General features: G+C 42.2%; 1 protein-coding gene across 1 annotated transcript; it reads left to right on the top strand.

The window, feature by feature from the left end:
* Positions 1-18,244: 18,244 nt before the first annotated feature.
* LOC130702760 (fork head domain transcription factor slp1-like) lies at positions 18,245-20,601 on the top strand. The gene has a single exon (XM_057524374.1). The coding sequence runs from the start codon at positions 18,571-18,573 to the stop codon at positions 20,089-20,091; it is 1,521 nt and encodes a 506-aa protein (XP_057380357.1). The 5' UTR covers positions 18,245-18,570; the 3' UTR covers positions 20,092-20,601.
* The last annotated feature ends 229 nt before the right edge of the window (positions 20,602-20,830 follow it).

Below are 20,830 nucleotides of genomic sequence, written 5' to 3'. Positions count from 1 at the left end.
AAGTTTGCTATAAAAAAAAAAGAAATCAATATTTTTTTTTTCTCTTCTTCAAGATGTGGGCGTGTTTACCTTACGCATCTCTTGCCAATCTTCGACGTTCGCAGTGCCAACAAAGAACGCACTGAATTTATCCGTTTTCTCTTGATGTGTCCCGCTTATTTATTATTTTCTTTTCTCGTCACGTTTCGAGTTCTATATTGAGTTGATGGGATTATAAGTACCTGATAGCATCGGCTTTTTTTTAAAAAAAAAAAAAATTTATTTATACATACCCGGTCGGAAAGGAATAAAAATAGCGTGTCTCCATATCTAGTGAATACCTCTGGCAAAGGTGGGTGGTCGCCCTTTTTGAAACAAGATGGAAGGGCGAAAAGATCGGAAGCCTGATTAGGGAATGTTAAGGGCCAGGAATGGAGTGTCAGGAGTGAAGCCACAGAATGAAAATATAAAAAAGAGAGGCCCGAATTATTTCCGCTTTTCTAGATATGTCTTCAAAAAAACGCCTAGCTAGTCCAGTTTTTAAAAGAGAACTCTACCCAGAGCCGTGTCAAGATTGAGCATAATTACAAGAATTCCTCCTTCTTATGTACACGTATTATATGGATACACTGTGTGGCTACAGCGAGCCTTCTCTGTATGTGTACAAACGTAAAGTCTATCCGAGGATTATCGGCGGATGGTTGAATGAATTTCCCTTCGTAGGAAAAAGATCAGGGTCGCATCGAAGAGATAGTATATACAGCCATCATGAGAAGCTGAAACGAAAAGTGTGAAGGACATTGTGAAAGCTTCCATGTGAAGTTTCCAGTTTTTGTACTCTATCTCGTTTTGTTCTGAAAGGCTTTTTTTTTTTAAAGGGAGGCCGGCTGCGCATTATGCCACCGATGCAGAAACACAAAACACACCAGCCGTTTTTTTTTCCTTTCTTTCTTACCAAGGTGACAGTCCGTCTTTTTTTTCAGGTATATACACAGGAAAAATATAGGTCGATTGTGTATCTCTAACTATTTTCTAAAGGTGATGGCTAGGATTAGCCGGCTTTGATCCCAAACATTTGGCCCTCCCCCAATGCTAAACAGCACACACAGTCAGCTCAAATAAACATAGAGCCCGTTTTGTTAGTCTTATAATATTCCTCGATCCCATATTATTGTTACAAATCAGACGCGTGATGACCACCTCTAAGCGGCTCAATCCTAAAATGAACCTTGAATTTTTTTTTTTTTTTTTTTTTATATTATAGCTTCTGTCCCCTGCTGAATCTTGTATGGGGCCAAGCTACTCATCGATACAAAGCGCGAGGGGTTTGAATATTTTCATTGCTAAGAGGCCTGATGATCAAATGCGAGCCATCCGCAAAGCAAATACAAAATAGAGGAACTAAAAAAATAAAAAAAATAAAGAATTGTGCCAATCCAGGCAAAAAAAATTTGAAACGACCTTCACGTCTTAAAAGAAAAAAAATACTTGGCATATTCAAGGTATAAACATGTTTTTATTCGGACGTTTATGAAGTGAACGAGAATCACGACATCCTTTCGCTCGTCCGCTTGCCGCCCTTTATCATTTGGGTTCGGAGACTTGGAAAGTGGATGCGACAATCTATCGTCTCGATCTATGGTAGAGCACGTCAATCTTTGTCAACCGTTTGTCGACAAATGTTGTACGAAGTCACACAGATGCGTGGACATTGGTTGGTCGATGATGCAAACGCCCCCCTTTCACTGTGACGTAACCAAGAGCTACTTGATTAGCATTCAAATAAAAACTCTTGTGTCTGCAGCCAAGTGAAAAGGACGAATCAAAAAAGCTGAAAGAACCTCTGTCGGTGTTTGTAGTACCTTATTCAAAGTACGAAGAAACAACCCGTTCTTTTTTTTCCCCTAATTTCTGATCTCGGGTGTGAAGTCTTTTGAGTACGTTTGGCGTCCGCCGCACTTGCAATGTTGAATATCAAAGAGGTGACAGAAGCTCAGCTATAACCCGACTAAGCAAAATCAATTCAATTTGGGAAGCCCTCATCGCTAAAATCAGGTCCATATAACCCCACGACGTATGCAAATGTGGCCGAAAATGCTGAAAAACACACGGACCCAAACTGCCAGCCAGGAGGAGATCGAGTACCGACCGGATGAATTAAGTTAAAAAAAAAAAAAAAAAGAAAAAGAAAGAAAAGAGGAGACGGATGACAGACGACATCGCATTTGAAGAGCTGCTGGAGGTGGAAGCTACTTCAACACGTCCCTGACGGAGAGAGCATTGAGAAAAAGAGGGGAAACAACGGAGGTGAGGGTTTGTGCGGAATCGCTAGAAAAGTTGGGGTAAAAAAACAAACAGCTTTTGTTATTGTTTTTGTTGCAAAAGCCCTTGATGCAAATTCGACTAGTCTTCATTCACCCCCTCCCATAATGTTTGCTAGTGTATATCAAAGGCACGAAACAGTTTGTTTTTTTTCTTTTTAACGATATAGGAAGGGGTAAAGCAGCTCGCGGGAGAACCTCACTGTAAATCTGCCCTCCTTTCGACCCTTTTTTTCCGAGTTATTTGCGACACACAAACACGTAACGAGAACCCATTGAGGATGAAAAAAAAAAAGGAGACGACGGAGAGAGAACCCGCGGTCGGTTCGTGATGGTGGCTTGATTGAATCAATTGATAGCAAAAATGTAACCAACAGCGAAAGGCAAGAAAACCGCCCCTCTATTTTTATATAAAGTCCCGTCCTCTCTATGCAAGCGGCTTTCACATATAATGTACTAGTGTATGTATGAGAGTTTAGTCTATATATATATACATAATAAATAACATTTAAAAAAAAACGATCGTTTTCTCGCTCCTTTCATCATATTTTTTGGTCTAGGGAGCCGTCCCAAAACGTGAGGGCACGTTAAAAAAAATAGTGAGGGGACGCGTGTATATAACTCTAGACGCGACTTCTGCCGACATTAATAAGCCACTTTGCCATCATCGAACATGTCTGCAAGCGGAGACATGTTTATTTTTTCCTTTTCTTTTTCCTACCCACTTCTCCTGACCTGCGATCGTAAGGTCCGCCTGGCTAATGAATCACCAGAACTAATTGGCTTCGATTGGATGCGGACTGACGTAAAAGCGGGGAGGAAAGAAAAAAAAAAAGAAATAATAATCAACTGCCGGTAGCTAAAGTTAGCGTTCATCTTTAACCTCATCATCAGATTACACACACTAGATAGTTCCACCACATTCACGCTGAATGATATGCGTTTATTCTCCTTTCTTTCTTTAAAACCAAATCAACGAGCTTTAAAAGATCGTGAAAGCTCCGCCTACCGGGTTAAACCCGAGACGATTTGTACCATCTTTCTCTCTTTTCCTTTTTTTTTTTTTTTTTGTTATTTACTTCAGTTATTGATTATGGCCTTCGTGCCGTTAAACGCCGTGTCTATTTTACACGCGTGCGAAAAAAAAAAGCCAAGCGATCGACTGGCAACATTGGCACGGCTGTTTGCAAACGCCATTCTACGTCTAGCGTACACATTTCGAATACGATTACGTTAATGTATAGCCCATCGTTTCTTTCTCTCTTTTTTTCTTCTTCTACAAGAGAATGGCTGCAATCATCGGAGACGCCCCGGGGTCTCTCTTTTTTGCCGAACCCAACTGACTAGCAAAATATATACAGTATATATATAAATAAAATAATCGTACGTATCCACAACGGGTTGGCGTTAATGAAAATGGCCGAAATTACCTCGCGTGCCGCTAGACTTTTCCAGCGTTCACGATGGAGCGACCGTGTTTTTCGCGTCCCCGTTTTCATTTTTTTAGTTCAAACACAATTTCCCCGTTGCGCTTCGCTTCTTGTCCCACCGATTTTCTTACAAATAAACACATCACACAGTCGTCGGTCATTGATTTTTGTTTTTTTAAAGCGGGGCTTTGTCGTCGCGCTAATGAGAACGCAGCCACGACATCAAGCAGTGCGTAGAAGAGGATTCCTCTTTGCGGTTAAACGTAACACGACTCTCGGAAACCATTCGTCACATCGCTTTTTGTTTTCTTATTATTTATTTAGCATTTATTGTGACGACAGTCCTTTGCGCCCGTCTTCCCATACACAGCACCAATACGATTCAATTAACTCTCTTTTTTATTCCTACTCGATTGTTTCTTTTTGTTTTTGTTTTTTTCGAGTGAGCCAATCATCGTCCTCTCTGGCTAAATGAAAGCCAACATGACGATGCGGCATTCCAAGAGCGTTGCGGCCAGCTGGATATTGTTTGACTGGTCCGCGTTACATGTACAACACTTGTTAATGTCACTGAACATGAAAACGCTATCACCACCTTTTTTCCGCCCAACCCCACCAACAAAAGCGAGGAGGGACTGAATAGAAAAAAGAATAATAATCATAACAATAAAAAAAGTGCATTTAAAAAAAAGAAAGAGAGAAAGAAAGAAACTTCGAATTGAGAGAAAAGCATTAGCGGTCGTGGTCTTGTAGAGGACTAATAGATAGCCCCGAGCGATTATTCCGATGATTACGACACGCGGTGGTTTTTAAATATGTACACACACACACACATACACACATATACCTACTAATGCGCGACTGAAATGGTTCTCACCTGGGCCGTGTACGTCGAAAAAAAAGGGACACAACACAAAAATTAAAAGAAAAAAAAAGGAGAAATAACGCGGCCGCGTTGCCACGGTAGTCGCAAGTGTTCAGGATGGAGGAATGTTGGCCACAGTAAAAAAAGAAAAAAAAAATAGTTTTTATTTCTTTTTTCTTCTTTCTCTCTCGATTTTATTTTTATTTCATTTTATTTTATTTCGCGCGCCCAGGGGGGTTGGTGAGTAAGGAAGATGAGGAGGCGAAGGATATGAAGCTCTATCGCACACCTGTTCTCTCAGCTTTAGCGCCGCGCGCGGTCGTTACGTATACACACACACATACACACATCTACACATACACACACACATACACATATAGATTGTACGTATACGCTGGGCCGGGACACGACTTTTTCAAGGCGCGCAGGGGGCTCCGCTTTGAGGGCCGTCACCGCCTCAGCGGGAAACGCACAGGAGAAATATGGCGGCTGCCAAATGGTCGAGCCCTGCAGTGTACATACAACCCGGCACCGCGAGCCAGGATGTGCTGTTAAAATATAAAAAAAAAAAATGCTGCCAATGAGAACGCCTTAAATGATCATTTGAATATGAATGTCAACCCTTTCACCACGCTCGGTAAAATGAGCTTCGTTTCTACGCCACTTGCTGGCCTGTATCCAACACTCCGCCTTTAATTCTCCTCTCCCTTTCCCGTTTTCTATTCCGCCCCGCAACGTTCCAGCACCATCCAAATGTTTTTATTTTAAATTGTATCCACCGTCTACGTATATGACGTGATTTTAGCTTTACTGACTGCACCCTATTTATTTTTTTTCATTGGCTGCTTTTGATTGTCTCTCATTTCAAAACGTACTTGTAAAATGGCACGTAACGTGCTGGTCGTGCGAGCAAGGGGACGCCTCTTATTAATCGTTCGCGTTGTTCAATTGAAAGAGACGTCGAAGGTCTTGTGTGGGACGTTGCTTTTGCTCATTATGATGACTCGTTCAATTGCCATTTCCTCTATATGTATATATGCACTGCGTTGCGTTTACGGCTCTGTTAATGCGGCACCGTTTTTCAATTCATCACATCTTTTTTTTTTAGAAGGCAGATGGTTTTAATTGACAACCATTTATATACGGCGACATTAGACACGACTAAAAGCGAGGGTGAAAAATGTTTTTCAAAAACAAATGAAAGAACATAACGAATGGATGGACTAATAGTCACACAGACACACACACACACACATGGGAAGAGACGTAGTTTGTTATATTTCGTTCTGGCGGCTGATGTCCTTAATGGAAATGAGCGAGCTCTTTATTCTGTTATACGCGACCGTGAATGATGAACTGGCCGCGTATTTCAAAACACTTGGAACTGGTATTTGCGTGATGTATTTAAGCTGTCTCTATATAATTATACAACCATGTACGTATATGTGGATATACATTTTTAAAGCTGTCTACGGTATATGTATATATTTATAAATATATGGCATACGTTTGTTTCCCGCTGGTCATTCAGCTATTTGTTATCTTTCCGTGTTGTTTTGTCTGTTTCTCATTTCTTTTGTTGTTGTTTTTATTCCCTTTTTTTTTTTGGGCTTGAAAACGGGGAGGAAGGAACAGCTGCAACGACCGCCCCTTTTTTTTTGCGCACCGACAGGAAAACAACTGAAACAACCTTTGGCGGTTTGTTTATTTGCCGATCAGCATACAACTCTTTTACACAGACACAGTCAAAGAGAGAGGAAAAAAAAAAAATACAAGAAAATTATCAAAACAACCTTACGTTTTTTAAACATTTTTTCAAACGGGAAGCGACTAAAAGGGGTGGCTAAAATCGGAAGAAAGGGTGGAGGGGGGGGTTGAACTGTGAAATTAAATCAAGCAAAAAGTAAGGGACCCTTGTTTATTTTCCAATCCTTATTTTAACAATAAAAAAAAATAAATAAGCGAAAATATAAAGAACATACCGGGATTGAAAAGAATGGATTGCCAAGCCCACTCGATTATCGAACCGAATGATGCGGGTTGTGGGAGGAGGCGGTTGGAGGGGTTTACACACAAGGATCGGGAAGGAAGGCGATGTGAACGCGTGTCCTCCAATAACTCCCCCCACTGCCACCATGTTTCCGATCTTCTCTGCAGATTAATATACGTTGAATGTGGGGGCTGTTTTTGTTGGTTGCAGCTTACCACTCAATGTTGGACCCAATAATAAACGTATCTATCCGTTTTTCTTTAAAATGACGTTGGCAACAGCTTTTTTATGTTTGAAAATTCTGGCGCGAATGCATGAAGAGCCACCAGACCCCGTTGTCGACTTGTGTCATTTTTGTTTTTATCTTAACCGATAATCAAATGTCCTCTTCAATTCTGATTTAGAGGGTTTTCTTTTATGTACATAGACGGACATTGACGATAAGCTGCTCACCCTTGCCGGGCAGAGATCCTACCGCGATAGTCCTTTGTATTTTTCTAAAAAAAACGATTGGAAACTGATTCATCAACATGTCGAACAATCGTATCTCTGTTTGATTCTAATCGACTCATAGCTATTTGATTGGTCGCGCGCTGCGGGTATTTATTATTGAAAATAAATCGCAGATAAATAATGTTTTTTTTACTTGTGGACGAGGGCTGACCGTTTTCCATATACGTTACATTTAATTGAAAGAGAATAGAAGATCCAAAGTGGTATTCTTTGGCTCGCAACGATGAACCATTGTCAGGCTCTTTTTATTGGCAGCGCGATAGCTGTACTATTGTTTGACATAATACATGGAGCCCATAACCAAGTGGGTACAATATTAGAGCATCATCATCAAAAGCTGGACGTTTTTTACTGCTGTGCTGGTAGCGTTCAAGAGGGCTGCGTTTTACCAGGGTCCAAAGTTATCGGCGTGTTTTGGAGTAAAAAAAAAAAAAAGAAAAAATCGGATCACAAGCATTCCCCCCTCATGCGTTTTTTTTTTTCTCTGATTCGCTGCTCTTCACGTGCCCACTCCTCACGCGATGTTGGTCACACAATGGCAGCGACGTGTATATACACACGGCAGAACGTACCACAAAGGAAGAAGAGAGCCAACCACACACACACACACACACAAAAGCTTCTTCTTTCTTTCTTTCTTGAAGGCGTATATCTTATATATATATATAAATATATGGCACAAGAGCTACCAGCATTGGCATCTTGATGCCCGGGTCCCCCCCCCCCTTTTTTTTGCCTCGTGCCTTATGCTGTACCGACCCGCTCTGATTTCCTACAACTGACAAAGAAAAAAAACGGGCTTGTCTATGCAAAAAATGGGGCTGATCTGTCGTCTTTTTCATCATTGGGGGCTGCTTTTTTTGATGCTCCAATTCTTTGTGTGGCTTGAAGATGCCAAGTCGAGTGCTCTTGTCGATCGCTCGCGCAACGTTTACAACAATAGATCTCGTGCTTTGACAACAACAGAAACCCCATCGGTCGCGTGAAACGTTTTTTCCTTTCTTGTTATTCTCTTCTTTATTTCGTTTTTTTTTATATAGGCCTCTAGGATTTTGTTTGTGATGTTAAACTCAGTTTGTAGGCCTATAGAATCGTGGGCCTCCGGGACGCCAGGCCTCCGGATTCCAATAGCATTTTTCGCAACAGCATCAAGGAGAAACAAACAACAAAGACCTGGAACAAAAAAAAAAAAAAAAAGGATTGAATCAAAGCTGTGCGTATATAAACTATACAAAGAGATTCCATTTGAAGACACAATACAACAACAACAGACACCCATCTCTTTTCTCCCTTCTCCTAAGTTTTCCTTCCGTTTGCATACAATAGGCCAATTGAGGAGGATCCCAACACTCGAACAAAATTCCATTGATGTCCGCCAACGCGCCCAACGTCTGCGCCGATAAAGGGGTTCTCTCTGTGTGTGCCTGGAACAACGTTAATAAAGTAAATAATAAAAATCTAGTGTACACTTAATAGACTAACAAGACGAAAACTCGTCGGTCCTCTTTTATAGTTTTGTTTGTTTCCTTCGTCCGTGCTCTTTAACCTTCAAGTTTTTGATTGGCAGACGGGAACGATTAGCCTCCTTTGATTCACGGTTAAAGGGTTTAGTATAATTCTTTATTTTTTTTCTTTCTTTTCTCTCGATTATTTGTCTGTAAAAAAAATTGTGGAGAGCTTCCTCCAACAAATAAACGGGTTCGACTCGTTCACGTCCCTCAAACTATTTTTCCCCTGCTGTTTGCCGACGGTGTATTTTCGTTTGAAAAACTTACGGTTATGTTACGAAACACTTTAAATCATTCTTTGTTAAATGATGAAACATTTCTCGAGCGTTTGAAAATGGTGAGATAGTGGCGTCGGTGTAAGCATTGAGCACAAGATTTGATTCAACTATAGTTCTTTATTTTTAATGCCTATACGAAACAAGGATCAGCAATGGTGTTCTCCACACAATCCAAACCGTTAAAAAAGATCTTTTGGTAAAGAGTTTTGGTTACAAAACTCGTGACAGCATCAGTCTACTAAATTCAACTTCATTCAAATTCATCAAACAGCCCTACACTTTTAAATATTGCTGTTCAAATCTAAAGCTGTTGCGTTAAAGAGGATTTTTAAAAAAAAAAAAAAAAAAAAGAAACATACCACCCACTGATATCTGTACATGCATTTATGTAACGTACCATATTACTATGCGTGTAATAACACACTCATATTTTCTTTTCTAAGCGCGCACACACACACATACAAAAAGTATTGTACTCATAGCACACCCCGAAAAAAAAGTCAGACCCCATATTTATCGGATTGATGGGCATCGATTGAAAGGGTGAATACAAAAAAAAATAGCAAACCCAGGCCCGTATATGAAGGTAAGCTAGGAAGCCCATGCAATGCGTGAATTCAGCATTTTTCTTTTTATTCTTTTGGCTAAAAACGTGTTAGACATATACCGAATACGTGTAGCATTGTATAACTCAGTGTCGTCTGTACGTGAAAAGAGAGCAGCGGGGGGGGAGGGGGGGGACACTCCCCTATATTATTTCTTCGTCCATTCTCTCGTTTTCATACCCCGCAATGATTCTTTTGTTGCCTGTCGTATTTATTGCTGCATGTGTGTGTGTTTTTCCGATGGGGAGGAGGGCGGAGTTGGATCTCATACCGTGTGTATACACGAAATCGACAGCTTCCTCATTAGCGCTCAGGCTGTTATACACACGTAGAGGGTCTCTGTTTGCTGTGTAACTCTTGCCATCGACTGTGAATGTAGCACATAATATCTATTCTATAAAATTATATGATTATTCAGTTGTTACAAGGCTGAATAACACGGACACGTGACCGCCTGTTTTTCCCCAATTATGCCACCCGGACTTCGCCACCCGCCTTCGTCCACTGTGTCATTAAATCCGATCAGTGTATTACATTGATTTCAACCCCTCATTCATGTTGAGAACAAATCTATAGCCGAAATATTAATTTGAAAAAAAAACAAAAACATAGTTACAATGACCTGAAGGTGACCAACGTAGCACTACTGTTTCTCACCGCCAATGCGACAGCAGGCACCGAAGCCAGTCCGAATGAAACGCAACTGCCATAAATTGTCATCTCCATTATCTCGGCTCTCCTTCTTTTTTTGCGCATGATTATCGGTGGTGGCGGTTATCCTGATTTCTACTCGTGCACGCATGCCGGCAGTTGGCGTTTGCGCAGTAATAACTCGTCATTAATGCATCGTCCTAGAAAAAAGAAAACTTATTCCGCTGAAGGAAGTGAACTCCCGCAACATCTTCTAACGATGATTATTACTGATTTAGAGATCCCATAATCGCCCAACAAAACTCACGTGCCTTCAGGCTCAATTACTTAACACGCTCTCGAGTAATTTAACTAGTGAAATTGACTTTAAATCTTATTCTTTCAATGTACCGCATAAAGCAGCACTTTGGACAAGGACATTGATGCGATTACTAGCCGCTTTCGGCTTCGGACGCTTAAACAAAATAAATGTACAAATGAATACGGGCTGATTTGTTTTCGTCTTTATTGAGCGAGATGAAATGTTTGAATCCCATTCGATCAGGAGTGGAGAAAACAGAAAGCAGGGTTTTGATGACGGGGCGACCGGCGTTGGTCTATGTCGAATGAGTTAGTGTTCACCAATCGAGACAAGTCGCGCAACGAAGCTAATGAGGATGTGGCGCATCAAACCGTGCGGGTCCTATATCTACCGTGCACGGGCTAACGCGCTTTCCAGCTCTCTCTCTCTCCCGACCCCTTGTGTATAGGGCTGATCGCCGCAAAAAAAAAAAAGAAGAGGAGCTGGGGCCAAAACATACGCACAAAGGGAGGATGTCCCAATTGAAGTCATCGACGGCAAAAGCATAGCATTTTCACAATATAAATACAAAGCGAAGTAAAACAAAAGGGAGAGACGACAAAAAAAAAAAAAAAAATAACTCGTATATCTGATGACGTCTCGTTACTAACCGGACGCGTTAGTGCAAGCAGAACATTCGTCTGGGCTTCTTGAAGGGAAAATATAAATTTAAAAAAAATATATGTAAGATATTTCTCTTTTTGTTGTCTCGCACGCCATCACAAGTCCGCATCCACATTTGACACGTTCGTTAAATCCGGCGGCGTGTCCGTTTAGATCAAATCGTTCAGCGACGAAACAAACAACACACAAGAGCACAACTTCCAAAGAAGTTGCAAAGCTTTTTTTGTTTTTTGTTCTGTTAGTTCTTTTGTTTTTTATTTTATTTTTTTTTTTTCTGCTAATAATTAACATTTCCAAGTAGCTCCTCTTTTTATTTTTCGATGTGTTGTTGTGCGTCTTTTGTTTTTTAGATCAATCTGCTTACGAAAATGAAAACGTTAAGCTGCCAACAAGACAAAACAATTTGGACGTGACGTTTTCGCTTCCTGTGGATGTGTTTTCCTGCCGACTTGTCGAGCCATCATTAGATCGACGATGAACGAAGGGCTCTTACACTTCGTGTATACTATTTAGACGAACGGGCGTCGTCTCGCCGCCATCGCTGTCGTCGCGTCCGCCGCTTCGTTTTGTTGATCAAGAAATATTTAGAAGGGCGAACGGCGGCCCGACGTGGAGGTCATCTGCCCACAAAAAGGACTGCGGCCACCAATTAGCACATTTCCTATCCGCCCAGAAGGAAAAAAAGAAAGGAAGCCGACGTGAGATACGTTCCATGTCACAGCATCGCACTGCGGAGATGCAACAGCTTCCCACACAAATTTTTTTCCCCCTCTCCACAGCCCGAAATGCGTGTGTGTTCCCGCAACATCTGAGAGATCGTTCCCGCTGGGCTATTTACTCATTTGCCACAAAAGAAAAACAGAGAAAACGGCTTTTTTTGTTTGACCTGGTCGGCTTTCAAAAAAAAAAAAAAAAAAAAAAAAGAAAAACTATTGAAATGTCGAATACCAGCAACCCCGGCACCCCGACGAGTGACACTCACCATTGAACTGAATGCGGTTGGGTCTAGAAAATGCTGTGGGGAGAGAGAGAGAGAATAATCTCTAAAGCGTATGATGATACTCGACACATAACAAACGTACAGTTAAGCCTCATATTATTTATATATATCTATCTAAGAATATAGGCCTATAATGCCCGTGATAACGATCAAAACGCAAACAAGGCCCAGAGATCATGTATACAGGCCTACGTAGAATTGTTCCATCTAAATGGAACGTGTCTCGATTTTCGGAGCTTTTCTTTTTCCCGATTGATTTCCGGTCTATGGGCTGTAAAGATGTACACACTCAGCCATTGTCCGGTCACAATAGGTGGATGAGTCGGGAGGTGGGCAAAACAACAGCGGATTTGTCGGACTGAGAGCAAAAGGCCCGAAAGTGTGAAAGGAAGAAGAGAAAGGAAGACGGCCGCTTACTCTAAAGAAAAGTGTATATATACATATACAATATATATATATATATATACACACGCATTAGATAGAGTGCTCGGATGTCTCAATAGAGGTGCCAACAGATGACGTTGTATACAAATTGTGCGGATGAAAACCGTGCGCTCCCCAACGCTCAGCCTCAACAGACCCCCGAAGAAAAAACGAAGCCACGGGGCTTGTTTGTTGAAATCGCATCCTGTGTCTATATGTGTGCTCGAAGCCACGGTGTACGTGTGAAGCCAAACAAGCAAAATGATCTGGCCGACACTTTTGCGAGGCCCAAGCAAAAAAAAAAAAAAAAACACCTCGCTTTTCTCTACCAACGCCCCCATAGAAAGCGGACTGTGCGTTACGGTACGTACAGTATTATGCAGAAACCATTGAACAATCATGTAAATAATACCGTTTTATTTTTTAAGGTGCGCATGAATTTATTTTGACGGAAAAGGTAGAAAACACGCATACATAAATGGTTGAGAATAATAAAAGAACGGCGCATTGGTGTTAGATGGTGCTCCGCCCACTGAGCGGAAGATCCTTCTCCGTCATACTACGTATGTAACACACCCATCACGCTAATATTTCTGCCTATTCAAATGGCTCTAACCGTTGGTATCACATAGATTCTCATCCCGAATTTACAGCATTAAAATATATGCCACGCAATGAAAAAGAACATCGATCTTAATCGCCACATACATCTTTTTCAAAAGAAGGTTTCCATAAAAGCTGTATTCGTCTTCTCTTTCTTTTTTGTCTAAACATCTGTGACACTATGGCCAACAAAAGACGAACCATCAGAAACCCCCCCAACTTTGAAGAAAGTGCAGCAACCGCACGACCGGAACTGGGAAGCAGCAGAAGATTTACAACCTTGTGATGGCTTTCTTATATATTAGAGGGCAATTAGGACCTGACCATTGAGGAGTGCTCGACTCTACTATTTTTTTTTTTTTTTGCTTTTCTTTTTGAATGAAATTTCTTCTTCCCTTTTTTTTTATTATACTGGCCAGCAACCCCTGCATGTATGCTGGAGGAAATAAAAAATAAAGGACGGTTTTGTAACGAAGAGAGAGGCTCTACTGCCCTAGGGGGGTGCCTCAGTTGACCATTCTTCTTTCCTTTTGAGTTCGATTTCGATTTTCTTTTCGTCGAAACGAATGGGGTCCTGAAACACTGGTTTGCTAATCGCTTTGACAATGGTGTCGAATTGGAGACCTCCCATTGTATTTTCGCCCGTATCGATACGTATACTTTGCAGCTCTATGTATATATCTACCATCTGGACGGTGTATAATTGTAGGCCCTATATACTCTGCGAGGCATGCAGCATTTTTATCCATCCACCATATAGCACCTACAGGTCAACAGCCACTGCTGAGTGGTAGACATAGTTTACGACTTTACACCCAAAAAAAAAAAAAATGTTAATCAGGACGACATCAAAAGAAGTCCTAATTTCGAACCTTCTTCCACTTCTTTTGCTGCGTTTTGTTGTTACACCCCAACGTTTTGTCACATCGTTTTGCGATCAAGAGCCATCGAATGACGTGTCGATGAGGGAGTGACTTCCTCGTTCCGCATGTTCGACTGTGTACGCCACCATTTTGCCGTACATAACAAACCAGCAGAAAGCAAAAAGAAAGAAGCTCGTTGACATAAAAGACATGCACCACGTCTGCCTATTAAAACCGCTCCTCTTTTGCCCGTTTATCCCCCCCCCCTTTTTTACGTCACTTCCCCTCCTATTTCGATCTGTATATATTATATGCGCCTATGTACATATAGAAAGATAAATAAATAAAGCAAAGAGACAGTGGCAGTTCTCCAATCCGTGTCAACCAATTTATTGAGGAGAGACAGCTGGTGTTAAACGCGCCTACATCAAATATGCGCTACCCTCCTCAATGATATCGAGAGTCACGCCTACTGAATATGATAGGCCCCCACGAACAAGGATGGCCACTAACACAAATTGCTTCATTAGCGCTGGGGAAGAGAGAGGGTGCTTGCTGCTACGCATACCCGCGTCCATGATGAGCACTGGCCTATGTGTCGTGTATGTTTGTGCTATAGAACATGTCACATATCATCAGGCCAGCATTCTTCCTGGGCTTATATTTTTTATTCTAAGCTGCTGTATCACGTTATACTGTGTGTAGGGGTATACACGCAGTCAAAGAGTCCTCCTCCAGCTGGGTGAGAAAGTAACAGACAGCTATAACGCTGTTGAAGTTGATTTATTTGGTTAGAAGGGCACCGCCTTTTCGAAATCTTTTTCTGATGTGCGTACGGCTTCGCTGTGTTAGTATTTTTCAAAAAACTTGTGCGAGATTGACAGCACCCAATGTCTTTTTTTTTTTTGCTTTACCATCTTCGGGTTTGTTCTATATATATATATATACACGGTTTGAGAACAAGGTCTCAATCTCCCTTTATGTAACGGGGGGGGGGGGTGATCTCGAAAACATTAGTTTGCATGTCAGTGAAGACTCGTGGTGAATCAGAGGCGAGGACTGAACAAAAACAGGAATAGATGAAGAAGAAAATGACGCCTTAAAAAAAAAAAAAAAGAAAGCGCCTCTAGTGGGCATGGCTGTTGACCACCACTCTTTACGAAATAGATGCATATACGGACTGATATCGAAAAAGAAAAAAAAAAATGGGAGAAAAGATTAGATCATGTTTCAAACAGAGACAAACACAAGGAGAAACCGCGCCCCTCTGACTTTCCGTCACATCGTTTAATCAGCTGCTGTTCGTTTTCTCTCACTGGACTTGTCACTGCCTCTAGCATTTTTTTTTTTTTCTTATTCGTTTGACCTCACCGGCAAACAGAGCAACTAGAAATTGAAAAACGATAGTTCTCTCTTACGTCTTTATACCACAAGAAAAAGTGGAAAGATGTTCCTTGTAACGGACGTTGGTAAACAGCTGACACAGCTGATGCATATCAAATAAATGGAAGCCGAAATTGAAACATCGCGCGTCCAGTTAACAACGAAATCCCCTCCATTTTTTAAATCTATTCGAAATCTATGCGTGTTTATTTCCCCCCCCCCCCCCTACACACATATCGCTGGGCTGAACAAATAGAGACACGTATCCGAAACCGTATCACGCCCATCGTACACTTACGTTTGTTTACGACTTGAAATACCAGGATTTTTATTATTTAGTCAGGACGGAAACGCATTCATTGCGCGTCAAACTGTCCACATTGAGTGTGAACGCATCAGAGTGAGAGGATGGAACACACAAAAAAAGGAAAAAGTTATGAAAAGGGACAAAAAAAAAAAAAGAAAATACGGAAACAGGGGAGGAAACAAGATGGGGGCAACCAATAGAGAAATCGATCTTATTTTTCAATTCTTTTTATATTTATTTCCCTTTGGAATAATAATAATAAAAAAAAAGGCAACGAGCTGCATGGCAAAGAATTGACAACAATTCAAAGCGCATAAGGAGTCAAGTGATATAGGCCGATTTGCGTTTCTGTTGTGCCTCTGTCCTACGTGCGCGCGACTGGAACAAACTCGGAAGAATGGAACAAAACAAAACAACAACAAAAAAAATCTCTCACGAAATAACACACGGGGTGTTGTATATACATGGCAGTGTATAGGAGCGACAATGCCAGCGTCGTTTGTACACGCCGCGTGGTTTCTGACCTGGAAGAACCATTCAAAAAAAAAGAAGAGAACCTCTTTTCTCCGAATTTTTTTTTTCTTCCCCTTTTTTTCTTTAAAAAAAAAAAATCTAGTTTAGTGGGTTGACTATTTCAATCAAAAAAGAATCAACGATGCGAACAGAAAGTTGAACTATTGGCAGCCGCATAACGTTCCCCCCTCTCTTCTCGCGTTCCATACAAAAATCATCTCGTTCGTAACGTTATTGACGGCTACTGGGCAAACTATATAGTGCGCGTACACAATAAAGATGTACCTACGCTAGGAAGAAGAAAAAAGGACATATTTATGAGGAAAAGAAAAACGGAAGATTGGCTAAAAAGCTAAACTGCGCTTGTGTACACAACTAAACAAACGTTTTATTTAAGCCCTTATATATTCTTTATCAATCCGACTTTTTGCGCTTATTTAGTTATAAAAAAAAGAAGGGGGGGGGGGGTTGCATGCTTCAGCGCCCTCCACATGTACAACAAGAATAATAAAAAAAACAAAAAAACTGGGAATTCAACAAAAGTTGGAATTAAAAAGAAAAAGAAAATACACACGGGGAACATGTAAAAAACCCCCTGCTGGATCGTCCATGGAAGAACCTTAGGGGGAAACGACGACGAATGTATTTCCGCCATTATGCTCTCATACGTAGTAGATATATATACCATCTAGTATTTTTTTTTTTATTATGATTATTCGGCCTGCGGTTTGTCATACAAGGACAAATCGGCCATCGCGAGGCAATGAGGGAGCTTACGAGCGCACACAAGCGGATGCATGATTTCCTCTAAGAGATGATCACTTCAACATGCATTTATCAAATAAATCTATAGAAAAACGATTGAATAAGTCAAGGGGGGAGGGGAAAATACAACTAGTGGAATCGCCGATGTGAGAAAAATCTGATTTTCAGGGCTCCGTTGGCTTCTCTTCATTTCGAAGCGAAACAATCAACGTCGGTTAACCGGTTCCTAGTATTTTTTTTTGTTTGAAATTCTACGCTGACAATTGTTTGTTTTTTTTTTCTTATCTCTTTTGATTTGTTCTCTTTGATGTTTGTTTGTTCCAGCGGTGCCGCAATTGACGATGCCAATTGATGGCCACTGATGGAGAGCGGCAAATTCAAACGGAAAAATGGAATGACATTTCGCTTGAATCACGAATTCTCGAAAACTCGTGTGAAAAGACATTCATCACTGATGAGATATAAAAGCGGAATTTAAAAGAAAAAAGAAAAGGCAAGAAAAAAAAAATAAAAAAAAAAAAGGGACTCATTGGGAAACCGAGTGGAAAATGCCGGTGGAACCTCGTCTCAAAATATTAGAAAATATTTGTCAATGTTGTAGAGGAGAACCCCAATATGTACACCTATAGCCGTGTAGGATGTATGAATGTGTACACTATGGATGGGATAAAATAGCCACACAACAAATACACACACACATGAAAAAAAAAAGAAGCAAAAAAGAGAGAGATGGGAAAGAAAAAAGTGTAAACGAGGGGAGGGAGGTGTGTCCTGGAACACAGCTTTCTAACGCGTCGTATGTATAGACTGCACACAACACTTTGATACATCCACACACACCCATATACAACAACAATAAGAGTATGAAGATGTTTCACGTCGGGGGGGAGCCTCTTTTCCATATCCTTCTCCTTTTTTGTGTGTGTGTTGTGTGTATGTGTGTCCCTGTTGTTTGTGGGAAAGCAAAACGAAAGAAGAAAAAAAAACCCCAAGCCGAGGAAAGGCCACATCCCCTTTCCGCTCGATTCCGGTTGCTCCGCCTTCATCCGCGAGGATATTGGTCGCTTGGCAGGTACAAGTGGGAGGCAACCGGCTCTTTTGGTTGGAGTGGTTCCATCCAGCCGAGAAGGAAGAAGAAGAAGGGGAGTCGATGGAAACACAAGACCAAACAACACAAACGAATAGACACAGTAGATAGTCGAAAGAGGACACGCCTTCTCTTGCAAACATTAAAACTCGGGCTCCATCTGTGCAGTGGGCATTATTCAGCTAGCTAACGCTGATCAGGACAGACCTCTTTTCGTTGTTGTCTTCAACCAGTTTTCATTTTTAAAAAGTCTTCAAGTTTTTGACCTTTCGGCTAGGTCCGTCTCACAGTTTGTGCAATTCATCATTGCCCTGTAATCAAAACGCTCAGTGCGAATCATTTTTTGCGAGTTTGATAAAAAAAAAAAAAAAAAGTGGCAATTTTTTATCGACAGTGATCTGATTGCAAGTTGAAAACGTTTGGAACTCAACGATCAAAACAACTAAAGCGGAACGCCCCTGCCATTTGTTTTTTTTTTCAAACTGTCTCGAACTGGCTTCTGATCCAAATCCGACGGGTAAGATGGTCAAAGTGGAGGGCCCGCAGTCTCTGCCACAGCCGGCCATGGCCCGCGCACCGCCCTTCTCCATTTTATCTCTGTTGCCCGAGACGGCCGTTCATCATCACCATCACCACGAATCCGTTCAGTACAACAGCGTCAGCCATCAGCAACAACAGCACAGACCCGACTCGTCCACCTCGTCGACGGCCATGAAGGAGAACGTGTACAGTGACAACAGCGAAGTCGATGACGTCTACACCGACGAGGAACAGGATCTCGATGTTGAGGGCATGGAAGCCTCCAGCCCGCTCCGTTCCGACGAAAGCGAAGAGGAGGCCAGCATCAAAGATCTCAACTGCTCCTCCGAGTCTTCCAGCACCGTCAACCTGAGCGGCAAAACGGACAAGTCCAGCAAGAACAAGAGCGGCAAAAGTGAGGGCGACGAAGAAGGGACTAACAAATCATCCAAGAGTTCCAGCAGCAAGAAGGAAGGCGACGAGAAGAGCAAGAAAAACGAGAAGCCTCCCTTTTCCTACAACGCCCTCATCATGATGGCCATCCGGAGCAGCGCCGAGAAGCGTCTGACTCTCAACGGCATCTACGAGTTCATCATGAAGAACTTCCCTTACTACCGTGACAACAAACAAGGCTGGCAGAACTCGATCCGCCACAATCTGTCGCTCAACAAGTGCTTCGTCAAGGTGCCTCGCCACTACGACGATCCCGGCAAAGGTAACTACTGGATGTTGGACCCTTCCAGCGACGATGTCTTCATCGGCGGAACCACTGGCAAACTGCGTCGGCGATCAACAGCCGCTTCCCGATCGCGTTTGGCCGCTTTCAAGCGTAGTTTCGGTTTCCCATCTTTGGCCGGCTTCCCTGGTATGCCGCCCGTCCATCCGGGCATGGCCGCCGCTGGTTTCCATCCCGTTGCTCCCAACTCGGCTCACCATCCGGCATCCGTTGGACATCCTCATCATCCTTATTCGACACCGACTGGTGCGTGGCCCGGCTTGGCCGCTTCTCTTTGCAATTCCGCCGCCGCTCTCTACCGCTACAGCACCGCTGTTGGCTACGCAGCCTCCGCCGGCTACGGCAATCTCCTCGCTCATCCGGGCAGCCATCCATCGGCTCATCATCCGTCGCAAGTTCCATCCGGTCTTGGCGGATTCAGTTCGCCATTGGCCGGCAATAAAATGGTCGGTTCGACTCCGGCGCATCATCACCAAGCCCACAGTTTCTCCGTCGAACGGCTCCTCGGCTCTTCGCCGTCCGATTCTCCCATCCGGCACATGCCACCCACCTCTCAAGCGATGGGCTCGTCACCTTTCGGCATGCTAGGCCATCCTCTGCTCCAGCAGGCCGCCGCTTACGCCGACTTCTACGGCAACGGCCACCTCCGCTTCAATTCGGGACTGATGGGCATGGGCCTACCATCCGCCGTCTCTCCCATTTCTCAACAACATCAGCCACGATCCAACTCCACTTCACCGTTGGCTCCTACGCCGACCTCGCCTCCTTTGATCTCCAGGACGAGTTAAACAAATCCCTGAATCATCTTTGAATATATATATTTTTTTTTGTGTTTATTTTTAACCGACGCGGGAAATTTGAAATGTCTCACCCCGTCGGACCCCCCGCCCCCCCTCCCCCCATCAGCAAAACCCAGTTCACATTTGAATGTCAATTGTTCGAGGCCTTCCTCACACCGGATGATGGCTGGGATCGAAGCCTGTCAACGTTGTACATACCATCAAGTCTATCGAAGTCTATTTTGAAAAACATTTTAAAAGAACAAAAAAAGAATTCCTCACTCTTGCGGATCGATATGTCCTCCTAATTCTATTGTCATAAATCCGTTTGTTATTGCAGTAAATGTTTCGCTCGTGTACGTATTTCATATAGAGAGTCTACATATTTCAGTTGCCACTGTACTTGTACATATTTATAAACGATATAACTAGAACAACAACAACAACAACAACAAAAAACAATCCCCACCCAAAAAAATGGAAATATGCGCGTCAATCTCAAATTACAAGCGTCTTGAAAACATGATCTCTCTTTTGTCTTTGTTTTGAATTCATTTCAACCTGATCAGTTCGATCGACTTACACAACATCTTACAAACTTTTAAATCTAAAAAGGTTTAATTTTGAAATCATTTTTTTTTTTTTTTTTTTAAAGAAAAGCGGCTTCTTCCAATCTCGTGCACAGTAGGCTAAGTGCTGGCCAAAAGAGGACGAAGCTCAAAGAAAAAAAAAACAAAGATGAGGTGTT

Source organism: Daphnia carinata, chromosome 10 (genome assembly GCF_022539665.2).
Source record: "Daphnia carinata strain CSIRO-1 chromosome 10, CSIRO_AGI_Dcar_HiC_V3, whole genome shotgun sequence".
NCBI classification, from domain to species: domain Eukaryota; kingdom Metazoa; phylum Arthropoda; class Branchiopoda; order Diplostraca; family Daphniidae; genus Daphnia; species Daphnia carinata.
This window is presented reverse-complemented; position numbering and strand designations above follow the sequence as displayed.